The sequence below is a fragment of the Leptinotarsa decemlineata genome, unplaced genomic scaffold (genome assembly GCF_025532065.1).
Source record: "Leptinotarsa decemlineata unplaced genomic scaffold, Ldec_3_MD MMD2_tig00078422_RagTag_RagTag, whole genome shotgun sequence".
Taxonomy (NCBI): Eukaryota; Metazoa; Arthropoda; class Insecta; order Coleoptera; family Chrysomelidae; genus Leptinotarsa; species Leptinotarsa decemlineata.
In genome coordinates this window covers 7,630,553-7,654,981 of record NW_027412747.1, presented here as the reverse complement: position 1 = coordinate 7,654,981, position 24,429 = coordinate 7,630,553, and the positions used below count along the sequence as shown (strand labels likewise).

At 35.9% G+C, this 24,429-nt stretch overlaps 1 protein-coding gene across 1 annotated transcript; it reads right to left on the bottom strand.

Moving 5' to 3' along the window:
* Nucleotides 1-10,391: 10,391 nt before the first annotated feature.
* Nucleotides 10,392-12,083, bottom strand: LOC141487259 (uncharacterized). The gene is made up of 2 exons (XM_074186145.1): nt 11,789-12,083; nt 10,392-11,725 (listed from the first exon to the last, which is right to left on the bottom strand). The coding sequence occupies exons 1-2, from the start codon at nt 11,938-11,940 to the stop codon at nt 11,014-11,016; spliced, it is 864 nt and encodes a 287-aa protein (XP_074042246.1). The 5' UTR covers nt 11,941-12,083; the 3' UTR covers nt 10,392-11,013.
* Between the last annotated feature and the right edge of the window lie 12,346 nt (nt 12,084-24,429).

Here is a 24,429-nt window from a genome sequence, read left to right as displayed (position 1 = left end):
CAAAAGTTTGAGCTTGTGTTTATCATCTGGTACAATATGCCTTATTTTCCATTCGATTTTATTTATTTCCAAATCAGCATCAACCTCACCTATATATGAGTTTTTGAATGATCGAGCGATAATCAAAATCAATTCCTGTTTGGCATTCAAGATACTTTTGTTGTAATCTTCAGCAAAACCCATCAAATATTTCAGTGGTAGTTTTCCACTAAAAACATGACTGTTTGTATCCAAGATATCTTGCTTCAATTGTGAAAGTCCCCAACCAGATGTCAATAATGTGTTAGCATGAGATTGTCCAAATGATATCATGGTTTTCATTGTAGATGTTATCCCAGGTTTTCTAACAACAGCCACTTGTTCACCACCCATTTCATAACGAATTTCGTCAAAGAGAAATGCAATTGCATTATTCGAGAGATAGCATGTTTTCGCTACATCTTTGGGGGTGAATTTACCTTCTATGTAAATGAAGCTCTCGGCAATATCTAGTATAACATCTTGATTATTGATTGCAATTCTGATTTCATCCGAATTCCTGAATAGCGGTGATCCATAGGGCTTATATGTGTGCTCATGTAAACTTATGAGAGAATGATCGAGCACTGGTTCATTGAATATATTCAACTTTTCATTGTTTGTTTCGAGCACCATTGTTATTTTCTCACTTTCAATCCAATCGATTTCAAAAATTTAAGATCACTCACAGACAGAGCGTTATGTGCTAACTGTTTAGCATACACTTGTGGAATGAGCTTCTTTTTATGCACACCTTTCTTTTTGATAGTGCAACTCGTTTGGGATTGTTCAATGCGATTTTGTCTATTATAAATGAAACCCATAACAACAGTTATTCGATTTTCTTCAATTCCAAAATAATGAAAATCTCTTCTTCACTTCCAAAATCGATAAGGTTATTTTTTTCATCCAAAATACGCACTGTAATGTTGTGAATCAATTGACGACCTTCTGGACTGACAGGCATATATATAATACTGTGTGGTTCTTTAGTGAGATTGTAGCCAGGTTCAACATCAATATCGAATGAGAAAAGAATGTGGGATTCTTCACCATTTATATATGAACCAGATATTATATTGCAATCTAAGCGGATAAGTCTCACAGTTGTAATGTTTATTGGTAATGATGATTCATGTATCTGATTTGGTGGAAATATTTCATGAGCGAACCCCATCATTTCTGCTATTGAATTTGGATGTGTCAGATCAATTTCATATTTGGATCGCATTTCACATTTGAATGTATTATTATTGGCGTGTAGATAGAAAATATCATCTGCAACGACATCATTTGGTTTTTTATCATGAAACAATCTGAACATGATATGTTTCTGTATGACGGCATTGATCTCTTCTATTTCATAAGCACCACATGGAATTTCAATTGTCAACTTTTGGGGTATCGATGAGTTGTCATTACTGATTCTAAAACTAACTAAGTTATTAGCTTCAGTTATATTATTGATTGTATTGCACCCATAGAATCCCAAAAGTCCTAATCCATAACGACTGTTCCTATCCAATTCAATTGGTGGAAAAAAATCCGCACTCAAGACACTTGTCCCGACAGCTTGTAGCTCGAACTTTCGTGACATGACTGATGAATATTTTGAAACACATTTCAATTTATTATTGTACACAGCAACAGCACATTTGAGACAATTTACACTTTTTGGAAGGTGTTGTATTGTAATAAGTATCATTTTTATTGATACCAATATTCACATCCTCTATATTACAAATACAACACATAGATTTCCGAGGTATAGGACCGTCATTAACATCCGATTCTGAATTTTGATCGTGGTGGTGGTGCTCATAACAATATCTATGTTTCATTATATCGATGTCATCTTGCAGATGCTTAGGCAACTTTTCCCAAACATATGCAATCTCATGTGCAACACATGCAAGTATCACTTCCTTAGGCATATTTGCAAGCATCACTTTATCCATTTTTTTCAAGGTACCATATTTTGAAAACATTCTAAGTGAAAACCCCATTCCCTTGATAGCCTCCCGATCCAGTTTTGGTGTTGAATCCATTTTTATTTGGAAAATTATTTAGAGAGAAACTGCAAGCACAAGTGACCACAGAGAACTGTATTAAATTTCTGTTGTCGATCATAGTTATATTTGATTTTTACATTCGAAAGAATCGAGTCAATTCCAATGGTGGGGGTAGATCTCCAAAACTATCGAAATATGTGACTTCTTTCCCACATTTTTTATATGCCACCCAATGTGTTCCTGGTCCACTTATTCCATCTAAATTAACAATAGCTGTCTCGTTTTGTTTTGGACCTGAAGATGGTAATCTATCACGCATAAAAACACCACGAAAATGTGGAATTTTCATTTTTTGTGCATAATAACTGAGATCGAGATCAGTAAGAGGCCTCTGAGGTAGGGGTTCAATTAGTTTTTTGTTTTGTTTGTGGCTTTGTATGGTTTTAAATATAGTCCTAAACCTTTACGGTATGGTTTGAGATATATTCCACTTCCGCGTTTGCCTAATGCTACAGCCTCCATGGTTTTATTGTGACGATTGGCTTCCATTAAAGCCGCTCTGCTGGCTTTTGCCGAATTCACGGCCTTGGTAATACCAGCAGCGGCTCCCGCCAAACTTCCTAGTGCGGATAGTCCAGCAAAAATTGGTATCAATGGTAAAAGTCCACCGATCTTGGGAACAGGAATTATGCGTGGTGTGCGGATTTTCTTCTTTCCACCGGCAGCTTTAAGGTATTTACGTGCCGCCTGCAATGCCACAGTGATAGCTTTTTTGCTATTATTCGTCACAAATTGATTCCCACCAGCTTTCTTCAATACATTTCGCACTTTATGGACTATCCCAGCACCAAATGCAACTTTTTTAATTTTATTTTTCTTCGTTTGTTTCCTCTTATATTTTTTCTTATTGGTACTACAACCCATGCCCATATGTCTTTTCGCTTTCATAATGTTGGTGACAAGTAATGCAGCTGCTCTTTCCCCAATACTCGCGTCCTTCGATTTAACCCTATCCCAAGCGCTGTATTCAAGTTCTTTGTCGGCTAAATGTCTTGCTGCAAGATCGGATGGATGCTTAGAATATTGAATATCGTGTTTTTTGCATTCAATATCTAATTTATTGATTCCAGGGTCGTTACGAGCTAAACGTTGTTTCAATTTTGTACCCGGTCCACAGTATTGATAACCTCCGGTAGATGTAATTCGAAAGGAAGTTTGTTTATTAAATCATTAACAAAACCACAACCTCTTTTAATTTTACGATCACTTTCAATACGTCCGTATCGTTTGATGGTACACATTGAAATGAATAAGCTAATAACATTTATATAGTCTCCAACCACGGCACGATGCGCATTGTAAAACAGAAAGAAAAGTTTGCTGTAGATAATCTAGATGAGAAATTTGGTTGTGGATTGAATGGACAAAGGGTATTCAGACATGGTCCACTACTTCCATCATCAGTTCGAGGACTCATTATAGGACCTTCAAATTGTGGAAAGACGAATGCAATGATATCACTATTAACACATCCACAAGGACTGAGATTTAGAAATGTGTATCTCTATTCGAAATCACTCAATCAACCTAAATATCAGTACTTGCGAAGTGTTTTGGAACCTATAAAAGGATTAGGTTTTTATACATTCAGCAATAATGCAGAAATAGTGGAACCCTCCGACGCTAAGCCTAATTCTGTTTTCATTTTCGATGATGTGATATGTGAAAAGCAAGATATTATTAGATCATATTTCTGTATGGGACGTCATAAGGATGTTGATTGTTTTTATCTAGCACAGACATATTCACGGGTACCCAAACAGTTAGTGCGTGACAATACCAATTTCATTATAATGTTCAAACAAGATGAGACGAATTTACATCACATTTATTCAGATCATGTTTCACCCGATGTAACATTCAAACAATTCCAATTGATGTGTGTTAAATGCTGGGAGGACCAATATGGATTTCTAGTCATTGATAAGGATAGAAAAATAGATGAAGGTAGATATCGCAAAGGATTCGATAGTTTTATATACCCATGATCTTGTTTTTGGAACTTATTCGATCACTGAATATTGTAGTGGTCACTTCACCAACGAATTAAGCTTTAATTCAAAAAAAAGGGCATTATGAATACAAAAAAAGATCCTGAAAATAAAAACAATGAAATAAATTTGAAACGTCAACTAGTAGAGACAACAGAAGCTGTCAGGCAGAAATTCAACTCTATCAAGAATGATAATATTGAAAATCGTACGACACTTGAAAGATTGTATGAGCCCATAATGAAACCATTGAATGTTTTATCATCAAACGCTACTTCTAAATCACCAGTGTTATCACCAAATCATGGAACTGTTCAATCTACTTCAAATTATCCCATGAGTACTCCAATAGGAAGAAAACAATCTTTTGGTAGTGTATCATCTGTGAATAGTGACACGAGCACACTTCAAGACGATATGAGAACAACTCTATTCGAAACACCATCATCGTCCCACATCGATTCCTCGGATCCTGACATCTCACCTGTTATGAATGAAAGTGGTGAAGATGTTTTGATGAAACATTTGAATAATATAAAATCTAGAAATCCAGCATATGATGGAACATTTGGCGTACGTATGGATCCAATTACACAAAAGCTGAAAATGGGAAGTCTAGTGGTAAATTTCAAAGATGGAAACATTTCATTTTGGGATGCTAATAAAGTGAAAAAATATGAATGCGCAGGTAGTCCAGAATTGTATGATATGATTTTTTTGAAGAATCCACAAGATGTTGATAATGAAGAAACTCGTCAAGTATATTCCAAAATATTGAAAATAACGAATGCTCCATATAAACAATATCATCTGAAGAATGGTTTTAAAAATACAAATTCTAAAAAATTTCGTGAAGTTATCAAACCTCTATTAGACTCACGACAATATCCAATAAGAAGTAGAAGTAAAATTGGTGGAGCACTCAAACGAGTGAAAATGGAGAAAATATATAATTCTAAACCTGTGAATTATGTGTACTGGAATTCACCGAAAGAGTTAGTTGCTCGCCTACGACTATTGGTAGCTTCAAAGTCAGCCGGACATACCGGACATGATAATGAAATAATTTCAATAATTGAAGAATTACGTGAAGAAGGTATAATATATTAACATATTCACATGTAATGATCACTGTCACATCATCATTCAATGCAGTAACATTATCACCTTTTCTCTTTAATCATATTGAAATAGAATGACTAATGAAATAAGTGATGTCAAACGACAAGTTGTTAATGAATTACATAAACCTGCAAGACGTAATTTTCGTAGAAGAATAACCACCATCAAAGGTTTTGCAGATCTATGGCAAATAGATTTAGCTGAACTGCAACCTTATGCAAAAAGTAATGAAGGATACCGATATATACTTGTAGTGATAGATTGTTACTCCAAATATCTGTGGACTGTAGCAGTTAAAGATAAAACAGGTAGTACAGTAACTAATGCAATGAAACATGTACTGAAAGAAGCCAAATACTCCCCCAAACACATACAAAGCGATCAAGGGAAAGAATTTTTCAATAAAAGCTTCTCATCTCTCATGCGAGAATATAATATCAATCATTATTCAACATTTAGCACAAAGAAGGCAGCTATAGCAGAAAGAGTGATTCGTACAATAAAGGCATGGCTCTACAAGGAATTTTCGATGAGAGGTCACCACAAATGGCTTGATATTCTTCCAATTATAACTAGTAGATATAATAATAAAGTTCATCGTACAATAGGTATGGCACCCATCAATGTTGATTCAACAACAAAATTAAAATTCAAGGGTATCAATGGAATTGGAGGAAGACAAAGTAAACCCAAATTCCAATTAAATGATATTGTACGTATAAGTAAATACAAACATATTTTTGAAAAGTCTTACACTGCGAATTTTACCACGGAGCTATTCAAGATTGTTAAAATTAATAAAACCATCCCAACGACTTATAATCTTGAAGATATGAATGAACAGCCGATTAGAGGATGTTTTTACGAAGAAGAGTTATTACGAACCGAGAATCCTGACGTATATCTGATTGAGAAGGTGTTGAAGAGAAGAAAAAATAAAGTATATGTAAAGTGGTTAGGCCTTCCTAGCGAACAAAATTCTTGGATTGATGAATCAAATATGGTTTAAATGTATATAATAGTGACTTTTATGAATAAAGTAATATTAAAGTTCATTATTGTTTTCATTTCAATTATAAGTATGTGAACTGAAAAATATTGCAGCGGTAAACATTGCCCCAGCCATTCGCAATGTTCTGTGTATACCAAACCAAATTAATTGTATACTCCATTCCCGCTTATATTTTTCAACTCACGATATTGAAAACACATTATCATTCCCAAAACTAATCGCCGTCACTTTGAAATGCAGTATCCAACTCTTTTTGCCAATTATCTCTCACTGATAATGCTGTCTCATAAAGCTTAGTCGACTCCTCAAGCTCAGCCTGAGCTTGCATTCTCGAACGTTGATGGAATTGCTTATCTTTACCAATTTTTGAACGGAGTTCATCAGCATCTTTAGACATTCTAGCCAATTCAACCTTCGCTAATGCAATCTTGGCATCTAATGCTTCAAGAGTTTCATTATTAGCATTAATAGCTCGCTCACTCTTTTCAAGTTCAGCAATAGTCATCTGTGCCTTTACAAGACGGCATTTTGCTTTCCTTTTCATTTCCCCAAACCGATGGAGGGGGCTGAAAGAAGATAGCGGTTCAGCTTTCAAATCACTCTTCATTTCTTTAGGAGTACCTTTTGGCTTCCTCTTCGATCTGTCACTTTTCGTTGCGGGTTTTTTCTGTCGCACAACACTTTTGGATTCTTTCTTTTCTTTAAAGTCAGTGACAATCGATGAAGATGCCTTAGTAACCTTCCTCTTGATTGTTCTAGATTTCTTATCAACACCAAGAGGAAGGGTAGATGAAGAGTGTTTGAGTGATGATAATTGCGAAACGATCGGATTTTCAATAATAATTTGCTCATTTGGTTCTGGCACATCTGCAAAGTTAACGAAGTCGTTAATATCAAAATCATTTATCGAATCTTGACTCGATAAATGTAATACTGGAATATTTTCAAAATCAGTCTGATCGATATCAACAAGTGGTGAACCATCTTCAGCAATCAATAGCGGCATAGAGCTCATGATTATTAAGGTCTGAGGAATGATATGTGATAGCAATAGAATGTGGATAGGAAAGGTGATGATGTTACTGAGACCTCACCATTTATAGAAGAAAATAAACTAGCGCATGCGCTCTTTCATCAACTGGCACATGCGCTCTCTCACTAAACTATTCACGCATGTAACAATCTTTGTCATTTAAGAGGAAAACTTTGTGTTGCATGCATGTATTTTTAAATGTTAGAAAATAATACAAATAAATTCAAAATATATATATTTATTAATAATAGAGGACAATAACGATAATAAAAAATGAAAAATGTTAATATGTCTCTGTGGATGTGGAACGTTCTTTGACTCTATTCCTCAATAGTTGTTGCTCGTGCGTCAAACACCAACATTGAAAAAAATGGATTCTCCTATTGGGGTAGAGTTGACCAACCTTCTCACACAGATCCCAAGTACTTCTACATGCATTGCATACATGATTCCAACAATTCATGGAATATGTATCACAACGCAAACAACGTTGCAGTGGAGTTGGAACGGCAGCACAGGTACCACAAATATTTCTACAGATACCTATATTGTTAAATATTATAGGTTCGGAACACTTCAGACACTGTAACTGTTGTTGACGATAATCCGATTTTGTTCGCTTCGGTGGATGAGAAGGAGGCGATAGTTGAATCCGCAACACGCAATCACTACACATACCAGTACATGGATTGATTGAATCCTTAGGTCTACTTATTTGACAAAAGTAGCACACAATAGCCCCTGCAATCATCATTGGGTAGACACACACTTTTGGTTTTTCATTCCACTCTTTTGGAAACGGCATTTTACTAATTCGATTAGAAATATTAAGAGATGACTTACAGAAACTCTGAATGCTCTCTCCTATACCTACGATCTCTATTTATACAAATCAACATCATGTGGAAGTATAGTGGGATAACTTCTCCTACTATTCCACTCTAAACGAGTCAAGTGGGAGTCGCATCACCTCCTATATAAGTTGACTTGCAAACCTAGAGTTCATTCATTCACTCTCTACAACTGTGAGCAAACAACAACAAGATGAATTCTGTAAAAATAAATGCTGCATTAAATAGAATAGCTGCTGTTGATGAAAACAATTGGATAGACGAATCAGATGATGAGGATGTCAATGTTCCGCTAGAGGAAGTAATAGTTGAAGCAGAAGATGTTGGAGTCGATGAAGATGAGATAGACGAAGTTGAAAACGAGGCCAACCAAAGCGACGAAGATGATGACGTGATGGAGTTTGAGAGGGTCATGGATGAAGAAGGAGATGATGAAGGGATAGAAGCTGACACAACTGAAGGTGATGGTGCTATGAGGATCGGTATGCGAACACTCAATGTCAGTGAGACACTGGAAGATCCCTTGGATTTGTATTGTGCATTGGATGCATACGTATTGATCAGCACAATAGATGGAGAGAACAAAAAACTATGTTGGTGCTGCTTTCGGTTTTATTCGCATAGAAACAATAATGGAGGGTGGTATGCCCATGTCAACACCCACAACACTGTCTCAATTATGGAAATGGGACAGAATTGGTGTGAAGCTTGCGAGAGGCCACTAACAAACTTCACCCGAGTATCTACATGTATTATATGTAATAATGTCCAACCTGTGGCACAATAACCGTGGACCTACTGGTCAAAAAAAAAACAACAGCCCTTTTCAGGGCTACATTATTCACACAAACAGTAGTTAGTTGTATTAGTATTCATAGATTATGTGACAAATGAATACTTTGACTAATAAAAGTCTAAGTTGGAAATTTGTTAGTCTTTGAATATCTATACATTATATGACAAATAAATTACTATTTGTTAGTCTTTGAATATCTATACATTATATGACAAATAAATTACTACTTTGACTGAAAAGTCGAAATTTGGAATTTGATAGTCATTGAATATCTATGCATATGATGAGTACTACTTTAAATGAAAGTTGAAGTTGGCATTTGTCAATCATTCATATGCATATAATGATGAATACTTTCACATACATATATTTCGTTTGAGATTATAATGTTAACATAATGTTAACAATGGTATGAATCTGTTTCTGTTTGAAAGTATAATGGTAGCTCTGAAAAGAGCTATTTTTTTTATTGTTTCAGTCTTTAATTGTAGCCCTGAAAAGGGCTGTTATTTTTTTATTAATCCATGCAATGATATGGACTAACGCTCCTCATCATCAGAAACAATAATTATGGTATCGTCATCTGAATCAGATGATATACTAATGATATCATCCTCATAGTAGTCATCTGAATCAGATGATATACTCATGATGTCGTCGTCGTCATAATCAGCTGAATCAGATGATATACTAATCACATCATCCGCATTATTATCGTCAACAGCATCTATGTCGTCCTGAATACCTTGTTCCACTCGTTCTGCGAAATCATCAGGAAGATCATAGATTCGCTGCAGAAATTGAGCGAAGGTTGTACTCAAATGATCAGACGTTGAATCTATTTCATGTACTTGGATGGGTCCTGTACTCGACATTGTGGAAGAATGATATAGAACTGGGATTGTTGCTATATTTATATTGGAAGAAATGAAATGGAGGGGGTGAAATGTAGAACAGTGTTTGAGATTCGAAAACATCAAGAATGAAACTCTGAGCGATTATTAGGAGAAATTCTAGTGATTATTATGGAAAAAAAACTAATAAGAGGGAGAGGAAGGGAGGAAGACACTGCCCCAGCCTCGCAGTGCCTCGTGTACACCAACCAAAAAGTGTGTACTCCGTGGAAGGAAAGGAAAGGAAATGATGGACGAGTAGATGATTATATGTCATCATCGGAATTGAGGACATCATCATCGATTAGGATTGGGGATGGCGGAGGACTATCCTCGATGAGGATAGGGGATGGTGGAGGACGTCTAACGTCAAGCTCGTCATCAGCATCATCACCAGAGTCGTCGTCGTCATCATCGTCGTCGTCGCTACTCATTGGGACAATGTCATCATAAGCAGGGTCCCACCATCCGTCAGGATCTGGATATTCCGAGTCATCCAAGTGTCCTTCGTCACTGCCAGTGACATGTTGAACTTGCATCCTGATGTCGTGATCCCGGTATTCGTATGGCGGACTGTGGGGTTCCGTGGTGGAAGAGACTACCTGTACCTGGCTGTTATCCCAGTAATTGAAGTTGTACCCCTGATCCGGGCAGCTATAGGGTTCGGAGGTTGAATCGGGTTCCATCTCGATGCTAGCTGATCAACTGAATGTTTCATCAGATGATTTCTACTTTTATACTTTCGAGAGGGAGTGGGAGAGGAGTGGAACATTGAGTAGGGGTAAATTGTAGTGTGACATAAGACATATTCAATGAGTAGGGGTAAATTGCAAAGTGACATAAGACATATTCAATGAAAGAGATACTTGAATGGATAAAATACAAATGAAATATACTTGTCGATTTCACTATGAAACATGTCTATTTTTTATTTTTTAAATTTTCTTCACATGAAATTATTTACAAGTGATTAGAGGACACAAAAATTGATGTGAGGTATTTGTCTAGAAGAACTTGGAATTGAAATAAAAAAAATAATAATAATAATAAGAGGAAGTGAAGAAAAATGCTCCAACCATCGCATTGTTCAATGTGTACCAAACCAAAAAACAGTGTACACCCTTTATTTCACTTCCTTTTTTTTTATTCAATATAAACTTAACAAATATAAACTTAAAACTACCATAATTAAATACTCCTAACTAACCTAAAACTAATCTTACATTTACACTTCATCTACAAAAAGAGTGTCCATAACTGTCACTATTTTTTTGTACAGCTTTATCGAAGAGGTCTCTGCTTTACACCTTTCCTGCAGAGATGCATAATTCCGATCTATTTCGGCCATTTCCTTTTGGATTTCCCTCCGTCGGTTATCCATTTCAGCCATTTGTCGCTTCATGGTAACCAACGCGGCCTCGCTAGATCGGGCAGCTCGTTCTGCTTTCTTGCATCTCTGCAGAAAAACACTCATCTTTTCACTAACCTCTCCGATAGGCTGTGGCACCAACACCTCAGGATCCGCCGGTGTCGCTGGCAGCGGTGGTAGTCGCGTCACCAACGGCGACAATATCACCAACTCCGGAGAAGGACTCCTCGGAATTTCCACTGCTGCTGGTGCTGCTGCTGGTGTGGAGGCCCTCTTACGAGAGGTCGAAAAACTACCTGCATAAGGATTAGTCCTATTGCAAGTAGCTCGGTACTTTGAAATAGGACCAACCTTTGCTGCAGGTCGTTGGCAAACCTTCTTCACAGCCCTGACTTCCTCCTCCTCCTCGAATAAGTCAGGGCTAGAAGATCTGCACCTAACTCGCGAACGCGAAGTGGTTGGCTGGTCAACCGTCACCGCTCTCGAAGATGCTGCCTCCTCCTGGTCAGCGGACACCGGCAGAATAGACGCCACAGCATTATTCACCTCCTGTGTATTGGTTGCCATTCTGAAAAAGAAGAAATAATACAAAGTTAGTTGATATAAAAAATAACATTCCTAATTTACTTACTCAAATATCAAGTTGGTCGTTGGAACGTACTGCCTTGTTGTGGAGTGGACTGCTCTCGATGAGATGACTTCTCGAACTGAATGTTGTGGAGTGCTCTCCGGAGGGTATCGACTTCGATGCGTGAGCGGTGGGAAAATGGTGGGAGCGCACATGCGCGATGAGGGTAGGGGTGTACATGCGCAAATGTTGGGAGTCGGGGGGGCGGGGCTTCGGGGAGGGGAGGGGCGGGGCTTCGGAAAGGGGGCGGGGCTTCGGAAAGGGGCGGGGTATCCGAAAAGTTGGTGGCGACGGGGGGGGGGGCGTGGCCCTAACGGGCCACGCCCACTGCCTGGGCTCCGCCCAGGAGGGTGGGGCCTCCGGCCCCAGGTAGGCGGGACATCTGGAGAGACATCTACGCCCTCTTCGCGCGCGCGTTCGTAACATAATATGCAACCGAACACCTAACCTAACGTATTAACGTATTAACGTAACCTAACCTAGTACGCTAACCTACCGCTATGCAACCGAACACCTAACCTATCGTATGTATTAACGTAACCTAACCTAGTACGCTAACCTACCGCTATGCAACCGAACACCTAACCTAACCTAACCTAACCTAACCTACAGTAACTATTAACCTAACCTAACGAGGGAATACTAACCTAACACCTAACCTAACGTAAGTATGCAGCTAACCTAACGTAGCTATTAACCTAACCTAACGAGGGAATACATTCACCATGTTGGTTCCATTAATACATCATCAGTTGGTTTTGGTTTTGGTTGTATTATTCTATGATTTGGATTAATGTTCAGTCCTGGATATCCCAGTCCACCTGATGATGATGGCCTGACTTTATAGTTTCTCTCCAAAACTTCTTTATGGTTTTTCTCCAATACTTCAACTCTCTGTTCCAGTACATCATACTTTTTCATTGTAGTCCCTGTTATGTTTGACATAGCATCAAATTTTTTATTTGTAGACGCTGTTATGTCAGACATTTTTATGTCTACATCACTTGTAAGTTTGTCAAATTTACGAGTGAAAGTTATCCGAGCCTCTGCAATTTTATCGTCAAATGCTTGCCGGGCGTCCCGAGCAATATTGCCTATTGTGGATTGTATTGCAGCTTGTAGGGCTAGAAGTATAACTTCCTTTGCTCCATTAATTTCCCCCTCAAGATATGATACAGTTACACAATCACTCTTGTCAATTGGTTCACTTGTATTTTTCAATATTTTCCTTTGCATGTCATAATGACCATCTTTTGTTAATTTAAAACCATTCCCAGGAGGACCTCGAATGACATTACCACCCCATTTTCTTTTTCTACCAAACTTATCGATTGTTTTAGACATTGTGCACTCTACGATGATTCTCTTCAAACTGATATTTCTGTCATTTACATTATACTATATATTGCAGTAATTGATTAGGGAAATAGAAATAATACAAATAAAATTTTAATCATTTTATATTCATTACAGTAATACATATACATACATACATAATACATTAATATCACATTACTTCTATCATATATTATTAATTATAAATGGCTACATAAATATCAATATTGAATTTTCCGGTTTTGAAGATATTGAATGATATTTCAATCATTGATCTCGGCAGATAATAAATTAATCAATTGATCCAATGGAGTCTCCTGAGATTGTGATTGTTGAATAATATTACTTATCCAACGAATGTTCTCATTTGGATCGTTTTCATAAAATTCAATATCATTATGACCCCAAGGAAGAGTGTGGGTAGTATTCGGAATGATAAATCGTTTATCGTCGTGATATGATAATGCAACTTTATTTTTTAATTCAGTATACATATCATGTAACACGCTTCTAAATGAATTCATCTTTCTGAATATCATACCACCTTGTTCGACGATTTTTTGATAATCTTCGCATGTCAATTCATTCTTTATTACAGATCGTTTAACCCCTTTGGCTTTCTTAAATTCACCATCAACAGATTTCACATAATATGCTTTAGCACCTGTACCATAAAAACTCATGATTGGATCATTTGGAAATTCATCTTTGAAGTTACCCAAGACTGAACTTGTTACTGGAATATTGAATTGGTTAACTATACTGTAATTGGATGTATCAAATCTACTTATGTTAGTTTTTATGAATTCATAAAAATTTTCTGTGTTTACTTTAAGAATGAGCGAGTCGGTATCTGTGTAAAGTAAAGAGACATTTTCATCAAAGTGTTGTTTGATGCATCCATAGAAAAAGTCATACATGACTGTTTTAGATAATTCTAATATGGAAAATCCCAAATATAATGGTTTATCGTAATGAACCTTCACTCTACCCAATTGAATGGCAACGAAATTATCAGTGAAAATTGAACAATTTTTGAAATTTGGTTTGGCTATGAGAGTGCTGGCACCTATATTTTTCTTTATATTTTCCCAATGTGTAACGAGTCTAACATCAATTCGATTATCTACATTCTCCATTGTCTTTCCATACACCGCATTATTCATTAGTTTATAGAAATCTTTAACAGATTTGTTGTTAGACCTATTACGCATTTCAGTATTAAGATCTATATAGGGTTTCATCCAGCATGATTGTTTGAATTTCAATACTCTATGTGTATTCATTACAATCAATCCATTTTTGACAGCTTGCTGTAGATTCCTATAATGAACAATATATTTTCTTTTATCATTCAAATTTGGAATTAATTTGGGAATTTTCGATTGTGTACGAGGTGGTATTATTTTTTCGACTAAAAATGGAAGGTCAGAATGTTTATCATGCAACTCTTGTGGATAATGAATGTCCACTTCAAATACATACCCATACGGACTATCAGTACTCACATCCATCACATCGAGATTAAGAATTTCATTTGGTGTCAACCATGTAAATTCACTTGTTGGTAGAGGTTGTGACATACTGTGACCGTATAGATTTGTTGCATCTAAATATGTAATGAATGTGGAAGGTTCGTTGGGATTATAATTGGGTAAAAATCTATTATTTGCTATATGTTTCCTCTCGCTACATTGACTAATTCCACCTCGTATACCTTTTTGAAAAAAGTGAATCATATCAATGTCAGTTAGTAATTCCAATTCAACATTAGTGAACTTCAACATGGCATCCCATGATAATCCAGGTGCAGTGTAATATTGTGCCGGATCTAAGTTATATATCTCTAAACTTGTGGTGCGGAAGTTTTCAAAAATATCACATAGTAGCAATACATCCGACTTCAAATACAAATCAGAGTATTCCCCCAAATTCTGACACTCGAATAAATTCCAAACTTTTCTAGCCCTATCATAATCAGTTTCCGATATATGTTCACAATTGAGTGTGTCATAAAACTGATTTTTTGTCGGAAGTAATGGATAATTCAATTTGTCAATGTCATCAACAAAACTATATGGAAATACACCTTTCTGTCTCATCAAATTGAATTTCTCAATTTGTGGGAAATGTTTGTGCATCTCCAAACATTGATCGGAGGTCAAGTTTGCACCCAACTTCTCCAACGAATTAGTCATAAATTTATAACTATCGATAAATCTCATTTTGAGATAATTCTTCCTAACCACACCATCTTTATCGGTATAGCTGTGTGTAAAGAGATGCTTCGTGAAAGATATATATTTCTCTTTAGTTTGCGGGATAACATCAACTTTCTCTTTATTCCTATACAATTCTTTTATGAATAAATGACAATCATAACCACTTAAATTATGAAAAATGATAGGTATGAAGTTTGGTATTTTGAAATTTAGTTTACATTTCGAGTGAGCGGCATGTGATCTTTTCTTTCCTGTGACATGACAATGATCTCTTACTTTGACGTCACCATCAGTAAATGCTTTATTACATATACCACAAGTTCTGGCTGCAACAAACTGTTCTTCTTCTTCGACAGTTTGTGTATCCATTGGTTTAGGGTTTCTGAGATGATTTTCATGTATCTCTTTCAAATCATCTTCAATGCTACTCACAAATTTCTGAGCTGCATCTACACCCCTATATGTAACAAATTTTGTCAAATCATCATTATATGAACACTTTATCAAATAAGCAAATGAATATGGGGCATGTTTGAATGTTTTAATCGTGTATGAACTTCCAGGATTTGGCTCATTCACATGAATCGGTTTAAGCACTGATTCAAAATCAGCATACACTACAAATGGCACCCTCATTTGCCTCTCAAAGTTTTCAAACATTAGTTTATTTTCCGCAACCATTCTACCATATTTATTGATCTTTAAATTAGTAGTTGGTGTTGTGGTACTAATGTGATTACAATCATACATATTATGACGTAAAAGCAATCTCTCATCAGAAAAATATATCAAACATCCGTCACAAAAATATTTTTTCTGTCTATGAGCTGATAGTTGATTAGAAACTAATCTTGAAAGATCTTTGATCCAACAATAGTGACCATTACCGGAGTCATCAGTTATAAACAACAAATTGACATGTCTCCGGAGTCTTCTCTGTGAGTATCGCAATGGACCAATCACTTCATACTTCATTTTACCCTTCTCAAATGTACTCTCTAAACCGTAAACATTAATTGAAATATCATTCCTATCTTCGAATATTTCGATACTCTTATTATTAACTTTAACCGGAAAATCCATACCTGTGACATCTAAAACAGTGGAAAAATGTGGATATGACGTAAGTTCGGACACTCGACTATCTGCAGGATATAATGCTGATGTTATAGCCCAAGCAAAACAATATTGATCTTCATTACGAACATTCACAACAGCTTTCTTCCATTGAATACATTGAGGCAGCTTCACATATGAACGTCCTTCCAGTGGACTGTATTTATTAATGTTGACCTCGAGAAACAATATTTTTTCACAAGTCCAACCTGAATTATAAAAAAAAAAAATATTACTATTCAATCTTATTGAAATTTTTAAAAAATAAATACCTGAGTCACGATCCTGGAACTCAGTCGTTTGAGCCACAATTACATCACGGAATCCATCAAAAACAGCATTCAAATCTGAAGATTGGTCCACTATTTTATTTTGGGAATTAAATGACTTCGTGTCCCTCGAATCATCAGTCTGAAGAATATAATTCCCAAAAACTTCCATATTCACCTTGATGCTTTTATGGATCCTGATGGCTGATTCCAGTAATTCAATGACCTTCTGCCTAATCTTATTGAAAAATGACATGTAGTCACTGGTTACAATCGAACTCTCCACCCTGTATGTAGCAATGCGGCAATTGAATGCATTCGTTATAATTTGAACACCGTCAGACAATTGAACACATGCATTATTTTTATGACTCATGGTTCTTCGGTGAGAATTCACTTGGGTCATAGGAATTGTCACATTACAACAATTGCACGTATACATAGGTGTTGCATTATCCACTCTCACCCGTTTCACTGCAGGCCCTCCTTGGCAACTCTGGAGCTGATGCCGACGAAGATTATCACTACGAGTGAAAGATTTACCACAGTCACAGGAATACATTTTATATAATAGTTCTCACTAACTCACTTGATGTAAACTGACATAGCCAACACTCGTACGCTTCTTAAATACACTCTGATAGGACCCGTCAAGACGTCATAGCCAACCCCACTTCTCAACTACATGCGCCAAGATTACCTCCCAACTGAATGCGATAACAGATGTCGATATACGAGCAAGCAGTGGTCGTTGCGGTCTCGGAGAGGGTAGACGCTAGGCAAACGGTCCTCGGCTGCCGTTGTGTCACCATCGATAGCGGGGCTAGAGCGAACCTTCATCGCTTCGGGAGAGGTGAGGGCAGACCGATGAATACGCATTACTCTGCCACACGTCGTGGAGTGAACATGTCGCTCTCTAGCCGTTGAACGGTTATTGCTGTGACGTCACTCCACTACTAACTTGGTGCCCTAACACCGATGGAGCATTTATTACTTGGAGGATCTTCGAAGTATGCAGACGTATGTTTGTACATAGACAAACAAGCACATGATGAAACCCTGTACCGTGCATTCTCCTACACACACACACACATAAACACACAAAATCTCATATGAAAAAAAAATCTGAACGATCCATGCACCAGACACTTCAAGGTCACAACGCCTTGACTTCACTGCACAACAAAAAAACTTCACCAAACAACAACCAATAAAAAAAGCAATTATTACGTCATAGTGGTGGGGGGAGGCCGAGAATCAGCTGTAAACAACTACTTGACAGATATTTTTCAATATTAAAAAAAAATCGGGTTATTTAGACAATTTTCTGAATAAAACCACTTGTGTGAAAAATTAAACGGGGCAACGTTTTTTGATGAAATTGCACTTTTTTTCGACGATATTCAACCTGGGGTGTCTACCGTTATTCAAAAAGAATAGTTTTGAATGAAAATAAAAATGTTCATAACGAATTTTTATAATGCAAACATGTTAACATAATAAGACTCATAGTGTAAATATCAATCGCAAACTTCAAGAGCAAACAAAAATGAAAAATCTGCTACAAAAACTGCTCGATATGATCCCCTTCTCTCTCAATACATTTTCATAGTCTGCGAAATCACCCTCTCTGTACTTGAAATGGCATTCCAGGGTCGTTTCATATGGCTTCACTATGTAATGCTATTCTATTCAACAAAGCATCTCTTCTGTGAAAAGGTGTAGCGTCAGCAAGGCTTTTCAGATGTCCTCACAGAAAGAAATCCAATAGATTCAAATCCGGGAACCACGATGGCCATGCATATGGCCCACCTCTACCAATCCTTCTATTGTTGAAAGTATGGTTCAGATGGTCCCGCGTAATCAAACTAAAACGAGGAAGAGCGGCACCATGCATAAACCACATATCTCTTTGGGTTTGCAATGGAACATGTTTCAAACGTCCATTCAAATCGTTCTGAAGGAACTCCAAATAACGATCGCCATTCAATCGGTCAACTAGAACGGATGGTCACATAAGATGGTTTCCTATGATACCAGCCCAAACATTCACGTTGAATTTCCGTTGGTTTGCAATATCCCATGGGGATTTTTTTCGGCTCCTATGTGGAGATTATGAGAGTTGATAACTACATCTCTACTGAAACCTGTTTTATCAGTGAATAAAACTCGATGAATATGTAATATCATCTCTTTGCTTATTCATGAACCAATTGACATATTCTAGTCGGGCTGGAAAATCTTCAGGTACCTTCTGGATGTGATATGGGTGGAACAGTTGTTCCCTAACTATTATATGAATAGTGGACTTGGAGGTATGGAACTGTTCTGATATATTTCTGATGCTCATTGAAGGATCATCAGCGACAGCTTCCAAAATATTTTCCTCCAATACAACGGTACGCAGAGCTCTAGGAGAGACCTCACCACCTCGTTTTGGCAAAACTGTACCTACAATAATATCGAAATAAAACAACATGCTCCAATTCACAAGTCCGCGATGAAAAAAATGTAGGATATTTTACTTGTGATTTTAACAGTATTTTGTGTGCAGATTACGGAAAAAATAGTGAAAAAATTTTATCACCTATAGATAAGTCACAAATTTCACCTGAAATTTTAGGGTCTAGACTTGAAGAAATACATATGTTAGCCTCCGGTATTTCATTTTCATGGTACCGATTTAGAGAAAGGAAATTTGTCCCTTTTTTCACACAAGAGGGTGACCTAGTTTTCTGCAACAATGTATATACCCGGCGTCATGGAAATGTTTAACATAACATTTGAACCAGAGAAATGGAGACTTTTCATCGATTCATCAAAAAGAAATTTGAAAGCTGTACTTCTTCACAATGGAAACCAATATGCTTCTGTGCCTGTTGGAAACTCAGTCCATTTGAAAGAATGCTACGAAAATTTGTTCTTGATGAGCTCAGCTACTCTGATCATGAGTAGACCATTTGTGGAGACTTGAAAGTTATTTCAGTGTTACTAGGTCAACAAAGTGGTTACACTAAGTTTCCATGTTTCCTATGTGAAAAACAAAGTTTAGTGATTCTAAAAAAATCTTACTTCCACCACTCCATATCAAATTGGGGCTAATGAAACAGTTTGTGAAAGCATTGGACAAAAAAAGTGATTGTTTCAAGTATCTTTTTGAAAAGTTTCCTGGTCTATCCGATGCTGAACTAAAAGAAGGAGTCTTCTTTGGGCCTAACATAAGAAAACTTTTTAAAGATGAAAGCCAGTGGTCACTAAAATGGAAATGAAAGCAAAAGATGCCTGGAATTCATTCAAACTTGTTATAACAGGCTTTTTTGGAAACAAAAAAGACCCAAACTACAAAACTTTGGTTGCTGAATTGATACAAAACTACAAAATGTTGGGCTGCAATATGAGTGTTAAAGTCCATTTCCTTGACTCACATCTGGACTACTTTCCCGAAAATCTAGGGGCTGTAAGTGAGGAACAAGGAGAACGGTTTCATCAAGACATAAAAGAAATGGAACGCATATACTAAGGTCGGCGTAATGTTAACATAATGGGAGACTACTGTTGGATGTTAAAAAGGGAAAATTTACAAGAACACAGCCAAAAAAGTACCAAAAGAAGCTTTGAAAAAAAAACGTTTTTATAAAGAAAGTGTGGAATTGGCCGCGGTGGTAGTGCGCCCGACTCACGATCGGAAGGCCGTCGGTTCGATTCCCGCCTCGACCAAATATTTTTCGAGAGAATTTATCTGGTCGATGCTGGGTTGATTCTGCAACCGTGCTAGGAATCACACGTTGAAAGGTAAGACCTCGTTTATCCTTGGCTCGCACAAATTTTTCAACTTCTGAGAGTTGTCGTACGTATGGGGGCGACAGCTGATCAACGAAAAAACATATTTTATACAGATATACAGATCTTATACTTATAATCACTTTGCAAACACTTGTGTATCACTATTATGCTTAGTTTAGCTATCTAGCATTGTTTTTTTGCTTTAACTTCATGTTAAAATAATAAAAATAAATCCACAAATCCTCGTTTTTTTGTACTTTTTCAATTATTTCATCCTTATTTTGTAGGCAAACCTTACGTGATAGATAAAAACAAATGTCATTTTTGAAATCAGCGCAAAAAACTACATAAAGATCAGTTAACGTAATCAAAACAATTTTCAAAAAGTTTTTTTTTGCAGACCTGTGATATCCATTAGACAAACCTGTCTCCCTCAAGTTGCGATCGACACAATCGAACCGGTAACGTTTGATTGGAAATTTTCTCGAAATGCAGACGAAATGCATGCGTATTTGTATATTCGTTGAATGTGAACTGTTAGGTTATATCAACAAATTTCACAATATCCTATGGAATATTGAAGATACAATGACAACACACCACTCATCAAATCACAATCGCATTCTGGTTTCTCATTTTTTATCACAATTATTTTATTTCTATCTAAAAAGTTTCATTTCAACATCTGTGGGAGAAATAAAACATAATTATTCACCGGATATTTTTCACCTATTCAAGTGTCGCCGTTTTTATAGTTTATTTGTTTGCTGTCTATTAGTATAGGTAAATATGCGTTTTTTCAGATAAATTTATTGGGTTAAAGATTTTCTCCCATGAAATTAAATTATCAGTGAAAATCCTTAACATTTCAGCTGTGAATAGACATTTGAAACATACAAATGTAGATTTTCATTTGATTCGAGTAACACAACACGAAACGTGATTATTCCACATGTACATACAAAAACTGAATTTGTTGTTCGCGTAGCTTGTTAGTTCAAAAACACCACGAATCTACAGAACTGAATATTCCATTTTAATTATCCCTGTTATGTTGTTGCAATAACGATATCATAACTATTTCTGTTGTGAAAATTTTCCATTTCCAATAATGGTAGACAGGTTCGATATCGTATAACAAAATTGCATTTTCATCAACAATGGTTGCTTCGACTGATTTCCCAAACGAGTACTTTCATTCAGAAAATTGTCTAAGTAACCTGATTCTGTTGAAAAATCTTGAAAAATATCTGTTTTTTCAAAGTTTTGGGGTGTGGACCAGAGGGGACTCCATTTCTGACTTTGTAGCAAAACAATTGACTTCTGCATGAAACTCATCAAAGTTATTCATTTGTTTAGTACATCAACCAAATTACTTGAAAAATTATCAAAGAATAACATTTTTCATTTTGTAACTTTGCGGGACCATAATTTGGTAACGAAGGATCTCAGGAACAAAAGTTAGTTGAAGTACCTATCATTGATATTTTGACCTCACTATACATTTCCGAGTGAAAAAAAACCAGGGACATCCTGTATATGTACGATTTCTTCCAGCCACTTTTATTTCATCATTATATTCAAGTTATTAGGTATGTATCCAGTGGACTGTTGTTAGAATAATCGATATTTGAAAAATAAAAAAGAGGCCACGCAAAATAGAATATGTAAAGGATTTTTTTGAACTGTTGTGAAAATTTTAAAGTATATCGTATCAATTAGCATGTTTAGTGAAAATTTCATAATAAAGTGTTTATTGAATAACTTCATATTTTACAATCAATCTTGTATCATGAACTAATTGAATAATTAAAAGTTCATATTTTACAATCAATCCTGTATCACGAACTAATTTAAGTATTAGATATCCAATATATTCAATATGTGTATTCTAGTGAACGGAATTAATGTGCTTTGTGATATTCACAATGACTCATTGAAAATCCTCCTGGGATGTTATCGCAGAATATAATATTGAGGCGTTTTTGTTTTATTTGTGAGTGTTTTATTTCCTGAAGACAAGTAGTCCTGAATATTATAATCATTCAACTTCTGCTCAGGTATGTTCATATTAGCCTCCATTTTCGAGTATCATGAATGTCAGAAAAATTTTCTTTCAGATTATAAATATCATGTGGAAAAATTTAACTGAGGATCCTCCAGGCTAGGTATTCGATACTCAAAATATTCTCCATGAAGAAATATATCTCAGGATTCAACTGCATATAGTTAATATGTTAACAACAAGGTTCAACAAATAGTTACAATATTTTTTTTATTGACCCAAAACTTCAGGTTTCCAAAACTGACAAAATTCAACACAATATTTGAACTTCTATTTTTCCCCCTTGGGAATAAAAGTTCCTGATTAATCCCTTTTTTGACGCTTATTTACGCTATACAAATAACCTATCTGCATATTTCAGGATTCTGGGTTCGGTAGCTAGTAATTTATATATTTTTTCATTAAAAATGAAATTACCGAAAAAATATGTCAACTGCATAAAGTAATGAATAGCTTCATAAATCCAATTATATCACCTGAAAAAATTTTAAAAACTAACGACGTCTGCCCTCACGCGTTTGTCCGCGTTCGGGTCGCATTCTCGGCGATGGCGTTTCATTGCTGAGAAAATTTATAATTATTTCAGACATTATTTCATCCAATTGTAAACGGCGGTCATCGCCACCTTCATTCAATTTTTTCAAAGGTTAAATTTATATGGGTGGCATGTATTATGTTTTAGAATTCACTGTAAAGCAATTCCTATAACAACCTGATTCAGAATAGCTTCATCTACTGCCTCATTCCTCTTCATTTTCCACCGAATTGATTGCTGGATTTTCAATGATTCTTGAATGTAAGAATGAAGTAGTGTTCATTTTATGCGTCTCATTAAAATAAATTGCCGTTACTCTCACATATTGATTGATTTGCAAAACACCATTAAACAATTTCCACTTTCTGAAGAGTAGACCGTTTTCTATTGAATCGGAAAAAAGCGTCCCATCAGTGAAGAACTACTTCACTGAATATAATGTCAAATTTTCGACTGGTATTTGTCAGTTTATAAACAATTTTTTGATCAAAAATATGATGACCAGTAAATTCCATTCAAATCAAAACAAATCAAATTTTATCAAATCCGTTTTCCTATTATATAATGGATTGGACGTGTCTGGTGAGGGGTAAAACCCACACACTTACTAAAAAAAATTACTCCTAAAGTACTAGTTTACAGGTTGAAAGATCATTTACATTAACAGAAATGGAGTATATATATATATATATATACCTACATACATGAACATGTAACGCTAATATTTCTTAATGACACATAAAAACAAGTATATAAGACATCTTGATATAAATATAAAAATCATAAAGCACAATAAACACTATAAACTCAGTTAACACTGCTAGAAAGGAAGTTCTCAAATTCCCCTAAGCTATAAAAACAATGATTCATTAAAATTTATTTAAACCTACTTTTGAAAATTCCGTACGTGTTACTATTTTCTATACTATCAGGAAGCCTATTGAAGTAAGACGCTCCAGTCATCAGAATTGATTTTTTGTGAAAAGTAAGGTTTGATTTTTTTGCAACAAGTCGTTTTTATGCCTTGTGTTATGATTGTGAATATCACAATTTTTTGGCAGTTTATTTCGGTTTCGGTAAATATGGCTCAGTAATTTATATAAGTAAATAGAAGTAACAGTAAGAATTTTTTGGTTTTCGTATACATCGTGACATGAGGTTTGAAAAGGTAGGTCAAAAATAAATCGCAATATTCTTTTTTGTGAAACAACCGCCCTTTGAATATCATGCCCTTGCCCCCAGACTACGATTCTATAGGAAATCGCAGAGTAAGCATATGAATAATAGACATTCAATAAAGTATCCCTATCTAGCATAGA